Source organism: Eublepharis macularius, chromosome 4 (assembly GCF_028583425.1).
Source record: "Eublepharis macularius isolate TG4126 chromosome 4, MPM_Emac_v1.0, whole genome shotgun sequence".
Lineage (NCBI taxonomy): Eukaryota > Metazoa > Chordata > Lepidosauria > Squamata > Eublepharidae > Eublepharis > Eublepharis macularius.
In genome coordinates, this window is record NC_072793.1 from 124,647,171 (window position 1) to 124,667,011 (window position 19,841).

Sequence of the window (19,841 nt, forward strand, 5' to 3'; positions counted from 1 at the left end):
TTTCTTAGCTGTTGGGTCAACGGGATAGCTAGGCTGGGAAGAGGAGTGTATATTCCTCCATTCTGGGAAAGAAAAATTTGAGGACACTCCCTAAGAGCAAAACCCGGACATGTACTCTGGACTAACGTTGACTAAGGACACATAGCTGGTTGAAGCAACCACATCCCAAGCAATATCACTTCTGAGCGAAGAGACCTTGCGTCTCCAACTGCAAATCGAGAAGGCCAGACTCGAGGTGGAGTTAGAGAGAGCCCGGCTGCAGAGAGATGAGAAAGAGAATGTGGCCAAGATGGAGCTGGAAAGAGAAAAATTCAAGCTGGCACATTAGATTGAACTTGCAAGGACTGAAAAGGGGCTGCTTCCTCCAGATGCTGGTGCAAAGGGAGACAGCTGAAAATATCCTCTATACAAGATAGGGGAGAAGCGTTTCTGCAGAATTTTGAGCAAGTTTGCATGGATTACAAGATCCCCAGAATTGTACACGGAAAAGTTGAAACCTCAGCTGAGTGGAGTTCTGGCCACAGTGTCTGGACAAATGGAAGGTGAAGAGAGGACAGACTACAAGCTGTTTAACAGAGAGTACGTGAGAGGGTGAGATTTTCCAAAGAAGGCGCCTGCAAGATTTTAAGGAAGTAAAACCTGAAAACAGGGAGTCATACTGAGAGTTAGTTTATAGACTGGGGAAGGTCTATGATCTATGGGTTGAAGTAGCTGCTGTTAAGACCCTAGCTGATGTAAAGGCTCTAATATGCATTGATCGGTTTCTGACTCTCATTCCTGAGCACATTAGATGCCGGCTTATAGATAAGAGTCCTTCCACCCTCCAAGAAGCTGGACAGTGGGTGGAGCATCTGGCAGAAGCATATGGGGAGCAGAGACCCAACACCCATCATGATTGGTGCCCAAAGGAACCTCCGAAGCTCCCAACTTGGTCCAGGGAACAGCCAGAAGCTAGAGGGGGGCAGTACAGGCAACAACATCCTGATTATTCAAGTACTGATATGCAATTGCCAACAGGAGATCGGAAAGCATCCCAGTATTATGCATGCAATGAACTGGGACACCTCTGTAATAAGTATCCTAAGTCCAGCACGAGTGTACACCACATGATCCCGATAGATATATAACCTACTCTTCCCGATTTTGACCGAGAATATATTCCTTGGCACCACCGTAAGAAGGTCAACATGAACGGGTGTGATGTCATAGTTTGACGAGACACCACTTCCCTCTCTCATGGATTTTAAGTATCTCATCCAGGCAGACGAAAGACAAGTATGGTGCCTGTACCAGAATGGTGGCAGCTTACAGAGAACTTCCCTGGTCCCCAGCCTGCTTTGACCCTCAGGCAAACAATATTCTCTCCATTTACCGAAAAGCAAAATTATTATTACCAAGGATTCCTAAAAATGTTCTTGAACCTCATACCACTCCAAACACCCATATGGAAGTTGCATTTAAATAGTGTCATCAAGCGTTCTTGAACAAAAGTTAGATCTTGCTTCGATATTGCTTACCTGAATCAAGGCCAAATTACAGGTAGCCATTTTCCACTTTTCATGGGGATCATCCATCTGTCCAGTGTTAGCCTAGAAACCAGAAGAAGCAAAAATCATTCTTTGCACTGACAGTTATGGTAGGGGGCAGAACCTGTCATAAAAGTGTTGCACCTGCACTTTGCCTGCAGTGCAGCAGTGGCCTATCCCAATCTTCCACATCTCTGACTTCTTCCCTTCTTTTACTAATTTGAGCTCTCCCATATTTATTCCTGTAGGGTATGCATGTTTTTGTCTTCTACTCAATAGTATGTGCAGGGCATCAGTTGACATATGGCAGAGCCAGACTGCCAAGGAGAATGGCCCAGGTGATGTGCACTTAGGCATGTTCAGCGTACTGGCAAACTGTACTTTTCTGAGGTACAACAGAAGCCTATATAATTCCACATTTCTACCTGAGGCAAATCTCTTCGAAAAGTTAAAGATCAGGAGATCAGAGCAGAATAATACTCTGGATGGGAACAAGCAGCCTGCACACAAGTGCACACACACACAGATTACTTTGTTCTGCCCAGAGACACAAAATATCTGAAAGTTTTCCAAGGCTGCACCAGAAGTGGCTGTTGCCCAGCTCCTTTTTTAAAAATTGGCCTTGAGAACTTCTGAGGTGATTGTGCCCTAAATTTGACCCTAACAAAGTCTCTGTAAGAACAGTAACTATTTATTTACTTATGAGAGGAGGTAAAAGAAGAAATTTTTGAGTGAGAACTAATTTTGCTTCCTACCCTTGGTGACCATTGACACTAGATCAATTCTTCTGTCGGCAGAGTTCAACCTTTCATTTGCAATGTCCTCAGTACTGATTTGGCGTTATGCTACAGTGTGATAAAATGCCAAGAACTGGATTTTGAATGCATAGGTAAAATACTAAGGGCAGACAATTTTATGGAGAAGAGTCCACACATTTTGGTAGGGCTTACCAGCCAGCCTTTTTTTGTGGTTGTCACCAACCTTGTACCCTCACTGTAAGTCGTCTGGCATGTGTACAGCTTGGAAATAGAGATAGGATCTTCTTCATTTGTGCCAAGATGTGGTAAAGAAGTCTTCTAAGCCATAAGAGAAACTCTAGCTGATTCTTACCTTTTCCACACTTCTGCAGAAAATGAAAGAAGGCCTGAATCTTTGCCTGAATCGTGAATTTGCTGAGAATTCAGGGGAAAGGAATGGATTTTGTGTAGGGTGAGAGGCCAAAGAGGCCAAAGTCACCAATGAGGTCTTGGTGATGAGACTAAAAGAACCCGTTCACTGCATTTTTTAAAAAAAAAATTATTTCAAACAGCAAAAGATTTATGTACAACCATTTAAACAAAGCATGTAATAAAATATACAAAAATATGTAATTAAACAAGCCACTATTATGATTTTATTTTATATATTAAAGTATTGACAACTCTGAGGAACATGCTGTAAAATTATTTTGATTCAGAAACACAACTAAATGGTTAACAATTTTCTTAAATTAATCAACAGTGATTAATTCTCTGCTTCTCATATATATATATATATTGTCCATTTATTCATTAACATGATTTACTGGGCTTTTCTAACCTATTCCTCAATAGAGAGCTTCCTATTACTTTTCCAATTTCTTGTAATAATTCTTTCAGCAGCAGTCAGCAGATTTCTGACTAACTTTCTGTGGTTTTTATTTACATATTTCCTTATAAAATGTAAAAGAACTATTTGTGGAACAAACAATATTCTGGCTTGGATTCTGCAACCTGCCAGCAGAAACTGATCACCCTTTTGCCTCTTTTTGCGTGAGTGAGCTCAGCTCACAGAAGAGAGAGTGATTTCACTCACTTCTCCCTGCGACTACTTGACCCACACAACTATTAGCATATGTGAGTCCCCAGTAATACATTTTTCTGGGGTCAGAAGGAGGGTCCAGTGGAAAAGGGAAAGTGGGGAAGCGCCTGCACGCCTTGTGCCCTTCCACCTCTCTTTTCTGATATCTCCTGAATAGCATTCAATACCTCCTTCCAACAACTTAATAGTTTCACACCATCACAGATACCTCCAACACTACAGACACCCTTGTTCATTACCCAAAGGACTGCCTCACTCCATATGTGCTTGCTTACCTGTACTCTTAGGTCTTCAGTTGAGGATCAGTTCTATGTCCCATCATCATTTGAAGTGTGGAAGATGGGCACACAACACAGCCTTTTTGGTGGTGGTGTCCAGGTTTTGGAACTCGTCTGCACTCAAGAGGCTAATCTGGTGCTCTCTGCTTGCTTTTAGACACCATGTGAAGACACTACTGTTCTGATATATATTTAACCTACATGGAGAATGAATTCTGTTGGCTCTTCGACTTGATTTTTGATGGCTAGTGCTGCTAAAGTTTTATTCTACTCTGATGTGTAGCTGGTTTTATTTTTATTTTATTTTTGCTGGCTACTATGTAGCTAGTGTTTTGTTTCATTAGACTGATTATGATTGTTGGGTAAGCCACTCCTCTCAGCCCCAGCTGTATTGTGAGGATAATAACACTGACTTTGTTCACTGCTCTGAGTGGCCACTAATTTGTCCAGAACAATGCTATACAGATGAACTCAGTGGCACCTTAGAGACTGACAAGATTTTCAGAGTGTAAGCTTTTGAGAGTCAGCACTCCCTTCTTCAGGCTCTCGAACTCTGAAAATCTTGTTGGTCTTAAGGTGCCAGTGGACTCAAATGCTACTGTTCTACTGCAGACCAATACAACTACCCATTTAAACTATACAAATGAACTGTTATATATTATATTGATACTTTGAGGATAAGAAGCTCAGCATATGAAAAAGTGGAATCCATGCTGCCAAATAGCAACGTCATTTGGATAATACCATTTGTTTATCCTGATTCAAGTTCAGCATGGCCTCATATTGGCAGTCTGTTCTGTGAAGCTCATTATGAGCAGATCATTAGATCGGAGACTACCATTTTTCTAAGAAGCAACTCGTCAGCAGACCTCACTACCTTACACTCAGCCTTACATTGTCTACTGTGACTGGCATAGGTTCCCACAAGTCTACTTCCCAGCACCTGCCTGAGATCCCTGACTGGAGTTGTGAGAGACTGAACTGGGGAACTTCTAGTCACTCAGTTTATGGTTACTGCTAAGCTCCATTTTTCTGGTTCCATACAGAACATGTAGATTCCAAAGATGAAATGTAGATGAAATGTGTAATGTAGGGCACTGGTCTTCTACCTGTCCACATTTGGGACTCATTGAGCTGCAGACATATGACAACAATGCAGGAAGAGCGGATTGGGTATAACATGAGCAAGTTCCCTGCTGGGCAGATTTATTCATTCCACTGTAAGGGTCACACAATGCCATAAACAGCTATAACAAATCATAACTTTTTATCAGATTTACACGGTAGACCAGAGTAACAGGGACAGCCATTAGACTCTTGTTTCTGCTCACTGTCCCTTAACTGTTGCTTGCTATAACCTATGTGAGAATCTTGCTTTGTAAGAAGAAGCAAATTTCATAAAATAATGTCATTAATATCCAAAAAGTCTTTTGATTAACTTTCAGGACTGTTACTCTCAAACAAAAGGAATGAATACATTTCTGTGCTTCTCCCTACCCCAACATTTACACAATCCCAAGGTTGACACTTACAGCAGTAGAAAGTCTAGATGCCAAGGTCATTTCAAGGTTACCCTTCAAGCCAACCAGGGCTGGAACCAGGATAAATATTTCTGTGATTGTCTTAAACACCTTCCAGTGCTGAGAGAAAGACAAAAGAGAGGAGGTTAGTCATCCCAAACATAGCCCGCTACTAGTTTAAACACCCCACAGCCTTCCATGCACATAAATACTTTAACACACTGCACTTGTAAAAAGCATCTCCAGCAGCTGAGCATAGCACATATTTAGTGCCCTGTCTGGAAGTACAACACTGGCTCAAAGAGATCCCACGTCAACAAAACCCATCAAACTGTTTGAGACTGTTTTCCAGAAGACGTAAAACAAACACGGGTTGTCAAAGTGGCTGCACAAAAGAGATACCCACCACCACCAAAAATTGATCAAGCTCTTTCACTAGACCAACTATTTTGTTAACAAACAGGCATGCAAGTTTACTAATTGCACGGAATTCTTCATCAGGTAGAATTTTTTTGGTTGCATGGTTGTATTAGTGTCATGGGCACCTACTGGATACTGCCAAAAACATCCCTAAAGAGTGAATACCATAATTCTTCCCTCCTCCTCCCACCTTGACAACATTAATACTATTAAAAATTCTATTACCTATTACCGTTAAAAATTACTATTAAGAACATTCTTCAAAGTACTCCATATTCCGTCACTGTACAGTTCCAGTTTCTTTGCTTAAGGGAAGAACAAAATCTTTAGAAAGGACACAAACCTCCCTTGACTTTCTTCCTAAGACTCACCTGCATATATATAAACGCAGTCTAGGAAATTGAGAAAATAAGTAAATATAAAGACTACTGCCAGCAAGGATAGAAAGAGAAAGCATTTCGATACCCCATCTTTCTCCCTAAGTAGCTTAGAACATTCTCCCCTCCATTTTATTTTCACAACAATTCTCTGATGTAGGTTAGGCTGAACATTTGTGACTGGCTTAAGATCACCCAGCAAGCTTCCATGGCAGGTTGAGGATTTGAACATGGGCTTCCCAGACCACAGTCCAATACTCTAATGACGACACAGCACTGGCTCTCAGTTGATTTGGTGGCCGTTTACAAAACAACTGGAAGGTTTACAAAAACAAGTGGAAATTATAATGGAGACCGTATGGGTTCTGGACTGTGCATTTTGGAAAATGGATGTGATGATGTGAAAAAAACAGCAAATTGCTTCCTGCAGCAGAGAAATATGAGGATCTGGATGATGGCCCTAGAAAGAGTGTGACCATAGGAAGAAAGCAGAAGGATTATAGGCTTACAACAAAATGCAAGGGGTTGGAAATCCCTTCCACATCCCGATTCATTATTTATTATTATTATTATTTATTTTATTAAATTTATATTCTGTTCTCTCCCCCCTGCATACAGCTTCATTCCATACACAGCCAACATGATGTAGTGGTTATTCTTGGACTAGGATCTCAAAGAACCACGTTTGAATTCTCACTCTGCCATGGAAACTCACTGGGCCAGTTCTTCGCTCTCAATCTAATCTACCTCACAGGGTTGCTGTGATGATAAAATTGGGAAGGGGAGAATACTGTTGTAAGCTGCCTTGGATCTAGGGTTGCCAGGTCCCCATACCCTCCCAATAAGGGGGGCTGGTACTCACTGGGATGATCGTCTTCATGTGCACTCTCCAGCACTGATGTCACTTCTGAGAAGTGATGTCATTGTGCTGGCAATAAGCATGCTCCTGCACTTCATGAGGGGCCAATTCAGCCCATATGAGGCCAAAATTAGTTCCTGTGAAGCGCAGGAACATGCCCATTGCCAGCGCGATGACTTAAGTTGAGGAAATGACAGCAGTGCACCTTGTTGGGAGCACATGCGCTGTGCGCTTGCCTGGGTTGCCTGTTGGTCGGACAACAGGACAAACCCCCAGGATATTGCCCACCACAGGCAGGCAACTGGGAACCTTACTTGGATTCCCACTGGGGAGAAAAGTGAGGTATAAATATCAAAATAAATAAACATTTCACAATTTCACCTTCTTCCCCTCTCAACTGTGAATCCATTTTATGCATCAAATAAAGAGGACTCTGCTTATGCTTCACTAAACCTGTCAACCATAAGACTCCATTTTGTTCCAGTAGTCAAAGTAAGCACCCTGAATTTACAATAGATTAGCCTGGCTCAGTGACTCTGCATTCATTTCAAGCTGAAGCAGAGAAATGCTCATTCCTCTCTCATCTGCGCCTTTTAATTTTGCCTTCCTCATGACATACTTAATGAAGTCATGATGCACATAACCTGCCCTTTCTGAAATGGACACTGTACACAGTGAGTAACATCAGATCATGCATATTATCTGCAATGGTTTCTGTTTGATTATGGGGATCTGTAGCTTGAAATTTGTTCCTATTATTTTTTTTCCCATTGCAGTCCCCTTAACCATGTGTCTAGCATTTCTAGTTATATGCTGGTGAGGGGGACGTCGCAGAAAGGATATTTAAAGATTTTATGATAGCCCCTTTAAGCTATAAAGTAAAATCCGGGCACTTTTGAGAAATTTGGATGGAGCAACAGGAAATACCTCTCATTCCAGGTAATGTCCTTTGTGCTGCAGAGTGTATGTGCCATGCACTGAAGGAAAAAAAAGGGGTGAGGATAACAACATCCACTGGATACTCCATGCATGTGTGACTGCACTCACATTAGGCTTATAGGTGGCTTTAAAAGGGGCTTAGACTGATTTGTGGAGGACAGATTCATCAATGGCTACCAGCCATTAGTGAGTCAAGATCACTCAATATAAATTATCTTCAGTGTTCTTCAAGCATCCTACCACACTCACAATCATGTTAGCCAAGAAGATAGAGCTTTTCCATCTTGAATGTTTATGACTAAAATTGAAGATTCTAATGAATATTACACATGTACACAACCAAGAACAGTAACAGCTATTCTAGGAAGCCCAAGAGTAGCATATTGTATTTGCAACATATAATTATAATAGTGCAATGCTAAACAGAGTTACGCCCTTCTAAGCCCATTGACTTCAATGTACTTATACGTAAGGGTATAACCCTGATTAGGATTGCACTACAAATGTCTTAATGACTGGGGGTGGGAAAACACAGCCAATTTAGTGGTGAGGTCAGCATAACTATTGATAAATAGCACATGTGTGGTTTCCATTTCCTTTATGTAATTATGAATAACCTGTTTCCTTTCTCTTGTCATGCTGCTGTAGATATCAGCTGCTACTTGTGAGAGGCTGCATAAGCATTCTCGTATGACTTAAAATTTTGACAGAATTGCTCTTATTTTTTTCCAAACCAAAACACCATTTGGTACAGTTCTGATCCAGATCAACAAATATAGGGGCGGGGGGGAATGCAGCATCACCAACTACATAAAGCAATTTGCACAGACATTAAATGGACCCAAAAACAATGGAACACCCACACTTTCAACTTCCATTGCTGATCATCAAGCAAGGACACCTGTGTGTGTGTCAGAGTTTCAAAGCTTACTATGAAAAGTGTTTCTCACAGCCAGAGTGAGAAGTGACCATAACTGGGGAACAAGTCTGCAAAGAGCATTCTTAACCCTTCATTATGTGGAGCTTATAAACCCTGAAGCAGTTTGACAGCAGCAGCAAAAGAAGAAGAAAAACACTCAGCCTCATCATTTGTCTTTCACAAGATCCATCCACACAGTACTTTTTCCCTTATGAAGACAGATTGGCCTGAGATTAATCTCATTTGCACCAGCACCTACAGAAATTCAAAACTGTTATAGGAGTTGCTCTATTTTTACCTCATGTAAAGGGTATCATAGAAATGCTTAGACTTTAGTCACATTATGCTCAACAGCCTGTGCTTATCGGCTGAAGCTTGAACAAAGAGAAGAGAAAGAGAGCAAGAAAAAGGAAAGGGCATGTTTTCCTGCCAGTTGTAAACAAAAACTTTCTATATGATTTAATGTTCAGACCACCAGTTCTGGCAATTACTGTTATGAAGCTGATCAGGATAAGGGCCTGTAAAGAATTGCAATGGAATGGGGGAGATTGGGAAATTTCATCCTACCCTCATAGCACAATGACATGAACCTACCAAACTCCATAGCTGCTCTAGTCACTTTGGCTGTATACAAAAGTATGTTTAAAAAGAGGGCAGTGTTGCTGTGAATGTGCTTTGAACTCTTTTAAATGCACCTTTAAGACTAACCAATTTTATTGTAGCATAAGCTTTCGAGAATCAAGTTCTCTTCGTCAGATGCATGATCCGAACTGTTCAGATCATGCATCTGACGAAGAGAACTTGATTCTCGAAAGCTTATGCTACAATAAAATTGGTTAGTCTTAAAGGTGCTACTGGACTCTTTTTGATTTTGCTACTACAGACTAACACGGCTAACTCCTCTGGATTTAAATGCACCTGTGACTGTAGTATATGAGTGAATCCAACACTGATATAAGCTATTGCCATTGGCAAGTGCTTTGTTTTGTCTGTCCCTTTCTCCTCCTCCTACTGTTGGAGAATGAGGTGCCCCAGCAGTTGCCTGAGACAGGGCACTTCAATCTCAGGGGCTTGACTGTGGGATGCTTTAATTCCCAGTAGCATCAGCAGAAGGAAGAGACAGTAGAGGCAAGGGGATAGAGAACTGAGCCCTGGGATGCATGACACTTGCTTGCCTGTAACTTATATTGGCATTGGATTCACTTATTCACCCAAGTCACATATAACAAAGGTATGGGGCCATATACCTCTATCACGCTATTTTCAGGAAGTGGGCTGAAGAACAGAGGTGGCATGAGATTTAGACCTTAAATTAAGTCTCCAGTCCAGTGGCACCTTAGAGACCAACAAGATTTTCAGAGTACGAGCTTTCAAGAGTCAGAGCCCCTTCTTAGAAGGGACTCAGATCCTAACCCATACATGTAACTTATCACTAGAACCAGCTGCTATACCAGAGGACTGGAGAGTAGCAAATGTTACATCGATTTTTAAAAAGGGGTCCAGAGGGGAAGCAGGAAATTACAGGCCAGTTAACCTAATGTCTGTCCCAGGCAAATTAGTAGAAACTGCTATCAAAGATAGAATTAGTAGGCACATATGTGAACAAAGCCTGCTGAGGGCTTTGGAGTTCTTTGAAAAAGTGAACAAGCATGTAGATAATGGTACCCTGGGTAGACATTATTTATTTGGACTTTCAAAAGCTTTTGACAAGTTATTTCACCAAAGACTCCTGTGTAAGATTAGCAGTCATGGGATAAGAGGACAGGTCCTTTTATGCATCTCCTTGAATTGGGTGAGTAGGCAGCAATATGACAAATGACGTTCAATATAGGCAAGTGTAAAGTGACACACACTGGAACAAAAAAATCCCAGCTTCAAGTATATGCTAATGGGGTCTGAACTTGCTGAGAACGAAAGGGAAAGAGACCTAGGGTTCACAGCGGATAGCTCAACTGAAAATAAAACAGCCAATATTATAATGCCCCTGTTGTGTGACCTCATTTGGAATATTGTGCGCCTTTGGGGGCATTGTATCTCAAAAGGGACACTCCAGAGCTGGAAAAGGTACAGAAGAGGTCAACCAAGATCATTAGGGGTTTGGAGCACCTTTCCTATTAGGAAAGGTTGAAGAGTCTGTGACTTTTCAATTTAGAAAAGACGACTGGGGCAGGTGTGTGTGTGTGTGTGTGTGTGTGTAGAGAGGGTGGGTACAGGGTAGAGAGGGTGGACAGAGATTGCTTTTTCTCCTTTCCCCCAAATACTAGAACTTGAAAAGTTTAAGGGCAATAGATTTAGACAAATGAAAATACTTCTTTACTCAATAAGTGCTTAAAATGTGGAATTCACTTGCAGAGGATGTAGTGATGGCCACAGATATAAATGGCTTTAAAGGGAGATTAGACAGATTCATGGAAAATAGGACTATCAATGGCTACTAGCCATGGTAACTAAAAAGAACGCTCAGATTTAGAGGTAGTAAATCTCTGAATACCAGTGCCAAGAGATAACTTCAGAGGAAGGTCTCATTCTCTATGCCCGGTTGTTGGCCCTCCAGAGGAACTGGTATATCACTGTGTATGAGATGGGATGGTGAACTAGATGGACCGCTGATCTGATCCAGCAGAGCTCTTCTTATGTTATTATTATTCATGGTGCTGTAAGCCTCTTTTGTGTCTATATGCAGCCTTCCCACTCACCTAGGACTGCAGCACAATTTCCCCCATTTGTGAGGGTCCAGACTTGATGAGCAGGAAGGGGACATTTTTGCACCCCCCTCCCCATACCATTTGGGAGAGCTGCAGGAAGAGGACGGCATTTAGGGAAAACATGCCATACCACTACCAACCTGAATTTTACCCTATACACCAGGATACTATGAATCATTTCACAGCTTAATTTGTTTCTTTGAGGGAAAAGATTCAAATAATTAATTAAGATTGGAAGAAGTGCTTTCTTTCCAATCCTGATCCCTTCTAAAGCGGTTCTAGCATCATAATCACAACCATTAAAAGCCTATAGCATCCTTGGCTTGGGTGAGAACACCTTACCTTAATTTCCCCTCTCCAGGATACTAGGAACTGTTAGGGGCAGAAGCAGGCCAGAGTCCCCTCCCCCACAAGGTTTTATTTAACAGACACTGCCCACAACATTCCATGCCTCCTAAAGGACAATGAGCATACCACCTCGAGCTGAGAGGAAAGGTAGGATATAAATATTTTAATTAATAAATAAATTGACAAACTGAACCAGAGGGAGCTTTTTGAAGCTTCCAAAATAATATTTTCTGTCTATTTGGGGAGTTCTCAGTGATTGCAGAATGCTTTTTTTGCTGCCCTTTTGACAGGAATTAGAGGATCAAGCTTGCTGTTAGAAGATGTGATGGCTGATGAGGATTCTCTCACATCTGCTGAATTATAGCGCCTCTGTCCCTTGACAGCTACATACAATAGCGTGCTGCAAAGACTAATGAAAGCTCTTGCTCTGACATGTCTAGAGTATATGTCCAGCAGACCCTCTGCCAAATTACTACTCAGACTCTGCTTCTGAAATACTCACACAGAAAGCTTTTCTCATAGGCAGGCAACACACAGCACTGCCCTAGCAGCTGTCATATACCCAAATTAACAATGGATACTTAAGGTCACCCAGGAAAACCAACCCAGTTCCCCTTTGGTTACTAAGGTACTTGAAAGCAGCACATACATACTTGAATAGCTTCCATCAAGAGGCCAGCCGTCACCATGACTAAACCTGCCAAGAAGAATGGCACAAAGATCTGTGATGCAATGGAGAAAGATGTCTCTGGGAGGAATCCATGGGGTGATCTGGTCAACTTGCAAGTGAAACCTCTTAGTTTCTTCCCCCGAAAGCACAACTCCAACTGCAGTTGGGTAACCACCATGATCGAATACCGTTAACCCATACTCAAGAAGGAAGAGGAAATCTAGGAACAGACGTGAGCCTCACTCTCAGCTGCACATTCCAGAGTTTAAGGCACTGTAGAGTCACAGCTATGTTGGTTTCTTCTTTTCTTCCTCCTTTCCCCCTTGCACTGAAGAGCAAGAAGGTTACTTTCCAAACTCCCTTTGGCTTAGCTATCTTCACTAAGCTTCAGAGCAGTTCTTTCTAATTATACTCCATGTAGGAAACAAAATCCAAGGGATGGGAGACAATTAAGATTTGTGGATAAAATACATACAAAAGTAACAGCTTCTAACACTTGGCTGGAAATCAAAAAGACCTGCTTGAGCATTCAGAAGTAGCAGCGTGAGGAGTGATAGGTTGTGCAGGAATCCCTCTGAATGCTTCAAGTCCGTGGTGTCCTTTCTCCTCAAGTTACATTATGGTCTGACTAAAATTTAAGTCTGGGCTGCTGAAAGAGCTACAATTCCTTTGAGCTCACCATGTGTAATGCTGAACTTTTCTTGCCGTTCCAATCCGGAGAGGAGATTAACTCCTTGGTTTTGTTTCGTTTTCCCCTCTTGTTTCCTCAAGGTGAAGAAAGGTCGCCAGAAACATGAGCTTAATTCTACTGAAGCTGTAGGTATTATACAAGAGGTCAACAGGAACAGCTAGGAGATGCACTGGCTGGAAAGGTACTCTTCTCCTTCTGCCCCATTTTCTGTCTTCCTTTCCCCAGTCTTCCTAAGGTGGTACCAGTTCAGGAAATATGTGGTCTCTATCTCTAAATGACTGACTTTTAGAAAAAAATAAATTCCTCAGCAAAAGCCAATGAGCTTCAAAGGCGAATGCCCTTATCTGCTGTCATCACTTCAACTTTCAGCTACTTTGCAAAGGCCATGATAAGAGTTGCTGAAGGAGTTTTATTTAAGGTAGTTCTGTCGTATTGTTTGTCAGTGGAAAAATTTCCAGTGGCTTCTATGTGGCTTTTAACTTCCTGCCCTCAATCTATGCAAAGTGCTTTTACACATTACTAATAAACAATGCTACACAGTCAATTCAAATGCAAGGACATTTGGAACTGAAAAGCACAAAAACTGGTGGAATTTGTATCCATCCAAGTCCTCAGTGGAATCAGAAAAGAAGGTTCTGGCCCACATGGTTTACAAGCCATCACGATATTCAATATAAGAAAGTGTCCTGGAAAAGGAGCAGGGGCCCATTTGTGCCACTCTCTTCTAGGTTAATTTTCCTCCTTTCCTGTGTTTTGAGTTGTTCTTGCCGTGGTCCACCTGGCCAGTCTACCCCTTCTATTTATTTTTAATTACACCCACTTGCTGAGAAACACAGGTCAATTTTTTTCCTCACAATGAAAGATGCTACATCAAATACAGTAACGTCTGTTGGGGCCCAGTAGAACACTGAGAAACTGGAATTCTCACTTGCAGAGAGATGGGAGGGGGGGTCAGTCCTCTATTCTCATGACCATCATCTGTCATTAAAGTTACATTGCTCTGCTGTGCAGGAACCCAAAGTACAGGCTCCTCACTGCCCCCCTCCCATTCTGCAAATGTGTTGAAATGGTGGAACAAGGGAGGTTTTTCTTCAGTCACTTAAATCAGATAAAACAAAATGTTATATGCAGAGACAGAAATCTTGTAATAGGGAAAACCACACATCTGACAAAGTAGAGAGGTTTGAGATTTCCAACTTTACACGATTTAACAATTCTTTATGTATGGGGTGAGGGGTACTGTAGAATGCTCTCTGTTTTTAGTAGCAGCAACTACAAAAATGAAAACGTATTAAAGAAGTATCAGGTTGGCAGCCATGTTGGTTTGCAGTAGGATTTGAGTTCAGTGGCACCTTAGGAACCAGCGAAATTTTCAGGATATAAGCTTTTAAGGGCCGAAGCTCCCTTCTTTATATCAAGGAAAAGGGATGCTCCAGAAGTATTTTCAGAATGATTCAATTTCCTGCACATTCTCCTCTACCTCTCATTTACATTATCAAGTCCTCCAGCTTTCATTCTGAATTGCCCATCACCTGAGAGATGACAAGACACCTCCTCACAACTCAGTTCTCACAGAAGATAACCTGCTGCAGCATCTCTAAGCTGAGGATACAAGACTCTGAGATCAGTCGGATCTAATGATTTCCTCTCTCAGAGGCTCAATTGCAGAAGTGGATGCCATAAATGGATGCAGCAATGACTATGGCCTTTATTAAGATTGAACAGTCAGGGGTCAACAAGTTTATTGCTCTCTGTCTCCATCATTACATTAAGTGCCATAAAAAGCTTGAATGCAACCAATCAACACACAGAAGGGCAGTCAGCTTAGGAGACTTGGGAGCATACGCTTCATTTTTTTTTTACTGAGCATTTAAGGTGTCCCCAGTAAAGTGGCAGAAATCTTCTCTCACGGAAATGATGAGTGCATGTAGAACCAGAACTTTCATTCATTATAACACCTGTAAAGTGCCTAACACCCTCCTCAGCTGACGGAGGAAGGGAGAGAAATAACTTGACACAAGACATAACTGCTATTACGAAGTAACAAAGCATATGTCAACAATAACAATGGAAGAAATACTTTTAAATAATTACAAAAGAACTGGACTTTTTTCTGGGAAAAGAGGTGGTAGAATTCAGTGGGTTGCCAACACAGGGGGCAACTCTTGGCAGGAGGTAGTGCCCCTGGTACCACATGCACGTGCACAAAGTGTGCGCACACTTCCAGGACCACACAATGACATCACTTTGGGTCAGCTGGAACAAGGGGGAGTTTTTTAAAGTTTAAATTGCCCTTGGTGAAAATGGTCACATGGCTGCTGGTCCTGCCCCCTGATCTCCAGACAGAGGGGAGTTTAGATTGCCCGCCACGTGGCAAGGAGGGCAATCTAAACTCCCCTCTGTCTGGAGATCAGGGGGCAGGACCAGCAGCCATGTGACCATTTTCAAGGTTCCAGAACTCCGTTCCACTGCGTTCCCCCTGAAAAAAAGCCCTGCAAAAAACACAGAAAGACAGAGAGAGTGAGAATACACCTTATTTTCAAATACTGATAAAATTTGTACCAACAAAACAACTAAGTTCTGCTTCAAACTGCAGACAATTCATTTGGATGAATTTTATTATCATCTCAGTCATTCTCACTACAACCCTGTAGCCATTAACATTCCATTCTACAAATGAAGAATTGAGAGAGTTTGTCTGACATTATAAAACAAGGCCACATGAAGATGTGGTAAAGGCAGACTTCTATGGCAGAATCAAGTCTACTGTCAAATCCCTGTAAGTGGAGGGGAAAGGGGAGTAGATTTACAATACAGTTATAAGATGCATCCACTGAAGTCAGTGGGCTTAGAGGGGTATAACTCTGGTTGAGAAAGCACTATTAAAAAAATATAAGGGCTAGCTGGATGGGTAGCATGTGCTAAACCCTTCCCTTCTCTCCCTCCCTGAACTGCTTCTTCCACTTGGCTTCAAGACTAAACAGAGGAACTAAGGTACAGCAAAGGCCACTGGAGGAGCAACTTAGAGCAGCACTTCCTACCTGTTTGGCAGCCATTTCCAACAGTTCAGAATTGCTGACTCTCCACTAACCCAGTAAGAACTCGGGAACCCAAGATAGCCAGAACATCCATAGAGCCAGTTTGGTGTAGTGGTCTCATCTGGACAACCGGGTTTAATTCCTTCCTCCTCTGTTTGAAGCCTGCTAGGTGATCTTGGGTCAGTCACAGCTTCTAGGAGCTCTCTCAGCCCCACCCACCTCACAGGGTGTTTGTTGTTGTGGGGATAATAATGACATACTTTGTAAACCACTCTGAGTGGGTGTTAAATTGTCTTGAAGGATGGTATATAATCCAATGTTGTTGTTGTTAATGGTTGGTTTTACACTTGAACTGCATTTGCTTATTTTATCTTTGTGAGAAATTGTCTAAATAAATACATAAATATAATGCTCACTGGAAGAAAAATGAGCAAGGAAAAACAATTACAAGGGAATTATGGGAAGACCTGCTTAGGATTGTTCTCTATTACAATCAATCTGGCGTCTTCTAGGGCAGTCTGTTGAAGATCTAAAAGTCTCTATTCTCCTACAAAAGACTTCAAAACAGAATGAAAAACAAATTCTTCAAGAAGTTTAACACTATCCCTTCCCCCTCCTGGTCTTAACAAGGACTCCAAATTTCTCGCCCACTATAAGTGTAATATCTTGCATATCCCAGCCCTTACAGAAGTTAGTTAATTCAGCTATACTTCTATAACTTTCAATTGGATTTCCTTTTCATATTCTATGTTAATCCTACTTTGCCCATCTATCAACAATTGGGAGCGCTCCTCACCTATGAGTCGATTGGATCTTGTTTCAGAATGGCCTCTCTTTGTAACATCCTTACCCCTCCTCTCCCTTCCATGTTGTTCACAGCCTTTAATAAAACTTAATAAGCTTTATGGATGTATGCTTCATGCATCTGATAAGGTGAACTCTGACTCGCAAGACTTTATAGTGAAATAAATTTTGTTTGTCTCTAAAGTATTGCTGGATTCGTGTTTTATTAAATAGGCAACAGGTTTGCAAACATCTCTCTCTACAACCATGGATGTTGCTGCACAGGTTATCTGTCCTGAGTTTAATGCCCTTGGGAAGTGGGTTTCTCCTGCTTCCCCACAGCATTCATACTGCCCTGGCCTCGGCCACACAGCAGCCGTTTCTCCTGCTTATTGCAGATTTGTTTTTTAAAATTTTGTCATTTAATAATAATATATTGATGTAATGCTATACCCAAATATGTATAAGGTTCTCTGAATTCCCAGCTTTTGTTTTTTTTTTAAAAAAAGCCAGTCTCTATCCTCTTTCCTTGTAGAGATATATGGGAGAAAAATCTTCTCTCTGCAAAGATATGGGCTAGAGACTTACTTTAAAAAAAAGTGAAACCTGGGGATTCAGGGAACCTGATGCATATATATTGCTATATTGATATAATGCTATTAAAACACCAATTTAAAAAAAAAACTAGGGAAACCCGCTAGGTAGAAGACCTGTCACTACTGCGTTGTATTAGCAGCTACAGTGTGCATGCGTAGGTGCAGCCAAGTCGCAACTTACTTATGGTAACCCCAAGGCTTTTTTTCAGCAGGAACGTGGTGGAACGGAGTTCCAGCACCTCTGGAAAATGGTCACATGGCCGGTGGCTCCACCCCCTGATCTCCAGACAGATCTCCCCTCTGTCTAGAGATCAGGGGGGCAGGGCCACCAGCCATGTGACCATTTTCGCTGAGGGCAATTTAAACTTTAAAAAACTCCCCCTTGTTCCAGCTGACCCAAAGTGACATCATTGTGCAGTCTTGCGTTCCACCACCTCTTTTCCCAGAAAAAAAGCCCTGGGTAAACCCAACAAGGGTCTTTCAAGGCAAGTGAGAAGCAGAGGTAGTTTGGCCTCACCTTCCTCTGCAGAGCCTTCCTTGGTGATCACTCATCCAAGAACTGAACCTGCTTAGCTTCCAAGATCTGACCCATGCTGCCTTCTTTCCCAGCAGCCACAGCAGCCACAGGGAAATCACAGAAGCATGTCCCCGTGTGGCTGGAAACATGCTTTTAAAGAATCAAATACAAACTAAAACTTTCAAGATACAAAATTATGTGATGGAATCTGCACCACTGGAATCAGTACTTCAGACTTAGCTACAACAATTGTATCAGATTCCAGACTGTAACACAACATAGATTGCAGAGAGGCATCATGACATAAACCGTTGTTTGCCGAATAGGAGTTTGTGCAATAAACTCTGGTTAGTGTGCCAGACGTAGGCTGCATTCAGATATCATGACAAACAGAGGTTTGTCTGTAACAGACACAAATACAGGTTATTGTCATACTCTCACACACACAACGCTGTTCCCCTCACCCCCCACCCCGCCATGTATGGTACAACTGATGGAAGGCTTCCCTATTTAGAAAGCCCAGAATCAAGCTCAAATTTGCCATGTCTGAATGCAAGTGCCTGGATGAACTGGAAGTTGCTTTTGCCTCCACAAGTCAGGATTCAAAACTTCAATTTATCCTGGTTCAACGTCCTGGTTTATGGTGGGAGGGGAACAAATTCACCCGAGCACCTGTATTCAGACATCATGGTGAACTGGAGCTTGCAGAGCCCCCAGCCTGGAAGTCTTCCACCACACTATGCATATGAGGCCCTGACCTAGATAGCCAGGTAAGCCTGATCTTGTCAGATCTCAGAAGCTAAGTAGGGTCGGTCTTGGATGGGAGACCTCCAGTGAAGGCCAAGGCTGCAGAGGCAGGCAATGGCAAATCACCTCTGTTAGTCTCTTGCCATGAAAGCCCCACCAGGGGGTCGCCATAAGTCAACTCTGACTTGAGGACACTCTCCACCACCACCATGCAAACCTGCAAGCACTGCAACAAGCAATGAACCTGCACATCATGGGAAGACCCTAGAATTCATGATTTCTGAATGTAGCCGTAAGAAACAAACTGGTTTGTGTGTCAGTCCCAGTGTGCTTGTCTCTTGCCTCTCTCCTGCCTCCTAGCAGGGAGGACATGTGGCCAGGCAGCTGTGAGGGACAGTGCTACTTAACAAATTGTAATTAATGAAGTCAGACATATCACAACTGTTAAAAACTGGTTAACAAGCCAATTACAAATCCTATTTCGAAATCCAAATTTGGTATTAACCAACAAATCCTGATTTATTGTCGAAGGCTTTCACGGCCGGAGAACGATGGTTGTTGGGGGTTTTCCGGGCTGTATTGCCGTGGTCTTGGCATTGTAGTTCCTGACGTTTCGCCAGCAGCTGTGGCTGGCATCTTCAGAGGTGTAGCACCAAAAGACAGAGATCTCTCAGTGTCACAGTGTGGAAAAGATGTAGGTCATTTGTATCTACTCAGGAGGGGTGGGGTTGAGCTGAGTCATTCTGTAAGAGTTTCCCAGGGTGTGGAATGCTAATGGCGGGAGGCTTCCATATGCAAAAGAACCTCCTCAGGATACAGTGAAGCCTCCCGCCATTAGCATTCCACACCCTGGGAAACTCTTACAGAATGACTCAGCTCAACCCCACCCCTCCTGAGTAGATACAAATGACCTACATCTTTTCCACACTGTGACACTGAGAGATCTCTGTCTTTTGGTGCTACACCTCTGAAGATGCCAGCCACAGCTGCTGGCGAAACGTCAGGAACTACAATGCCAAGACCACGGCAATACAGCCCGGAAAACCCCCAACAACCATCAAATCCTGAT

At 42.3% G+C, this 19,841-nt stretch overlaps 1 protein-coding gene across 4 annotated transcripts in view; it reads right to left on the minus strand.

Moving 5' to 3' along the window:
• SLC41A3 (solute carrier family 41 member 3) overlaps positions 1-19,841 on the minus strand; it is a 63,721-nt gene that overhangs the window by 29,598 nt on the left and 14,282 nt on the right. For 3 of the 4 annotated variants that reach the window (XM_054977846.1, XM_054977844.1, XM_054977845.1), the window contains exons 3-4: positions 5,176-5,283; positions 1,518-1,589 (exon numbers count right to left, since the gene is read on the minus strand). In XM_054977846.1, coding sequence (XP_054833821.1) covers positions 1,518-1,589; positions 5,176-5,283 — 180 coding nt within the window. Of the gene's footprint in view, positions 1-1,517; positions 1,590-5,175; positions 5,284-12,383; positions 12,700-19,841 lie in introns of those variants that run through there. The other variant, XM_054977847.1, reaches the window with a different exon arrangement.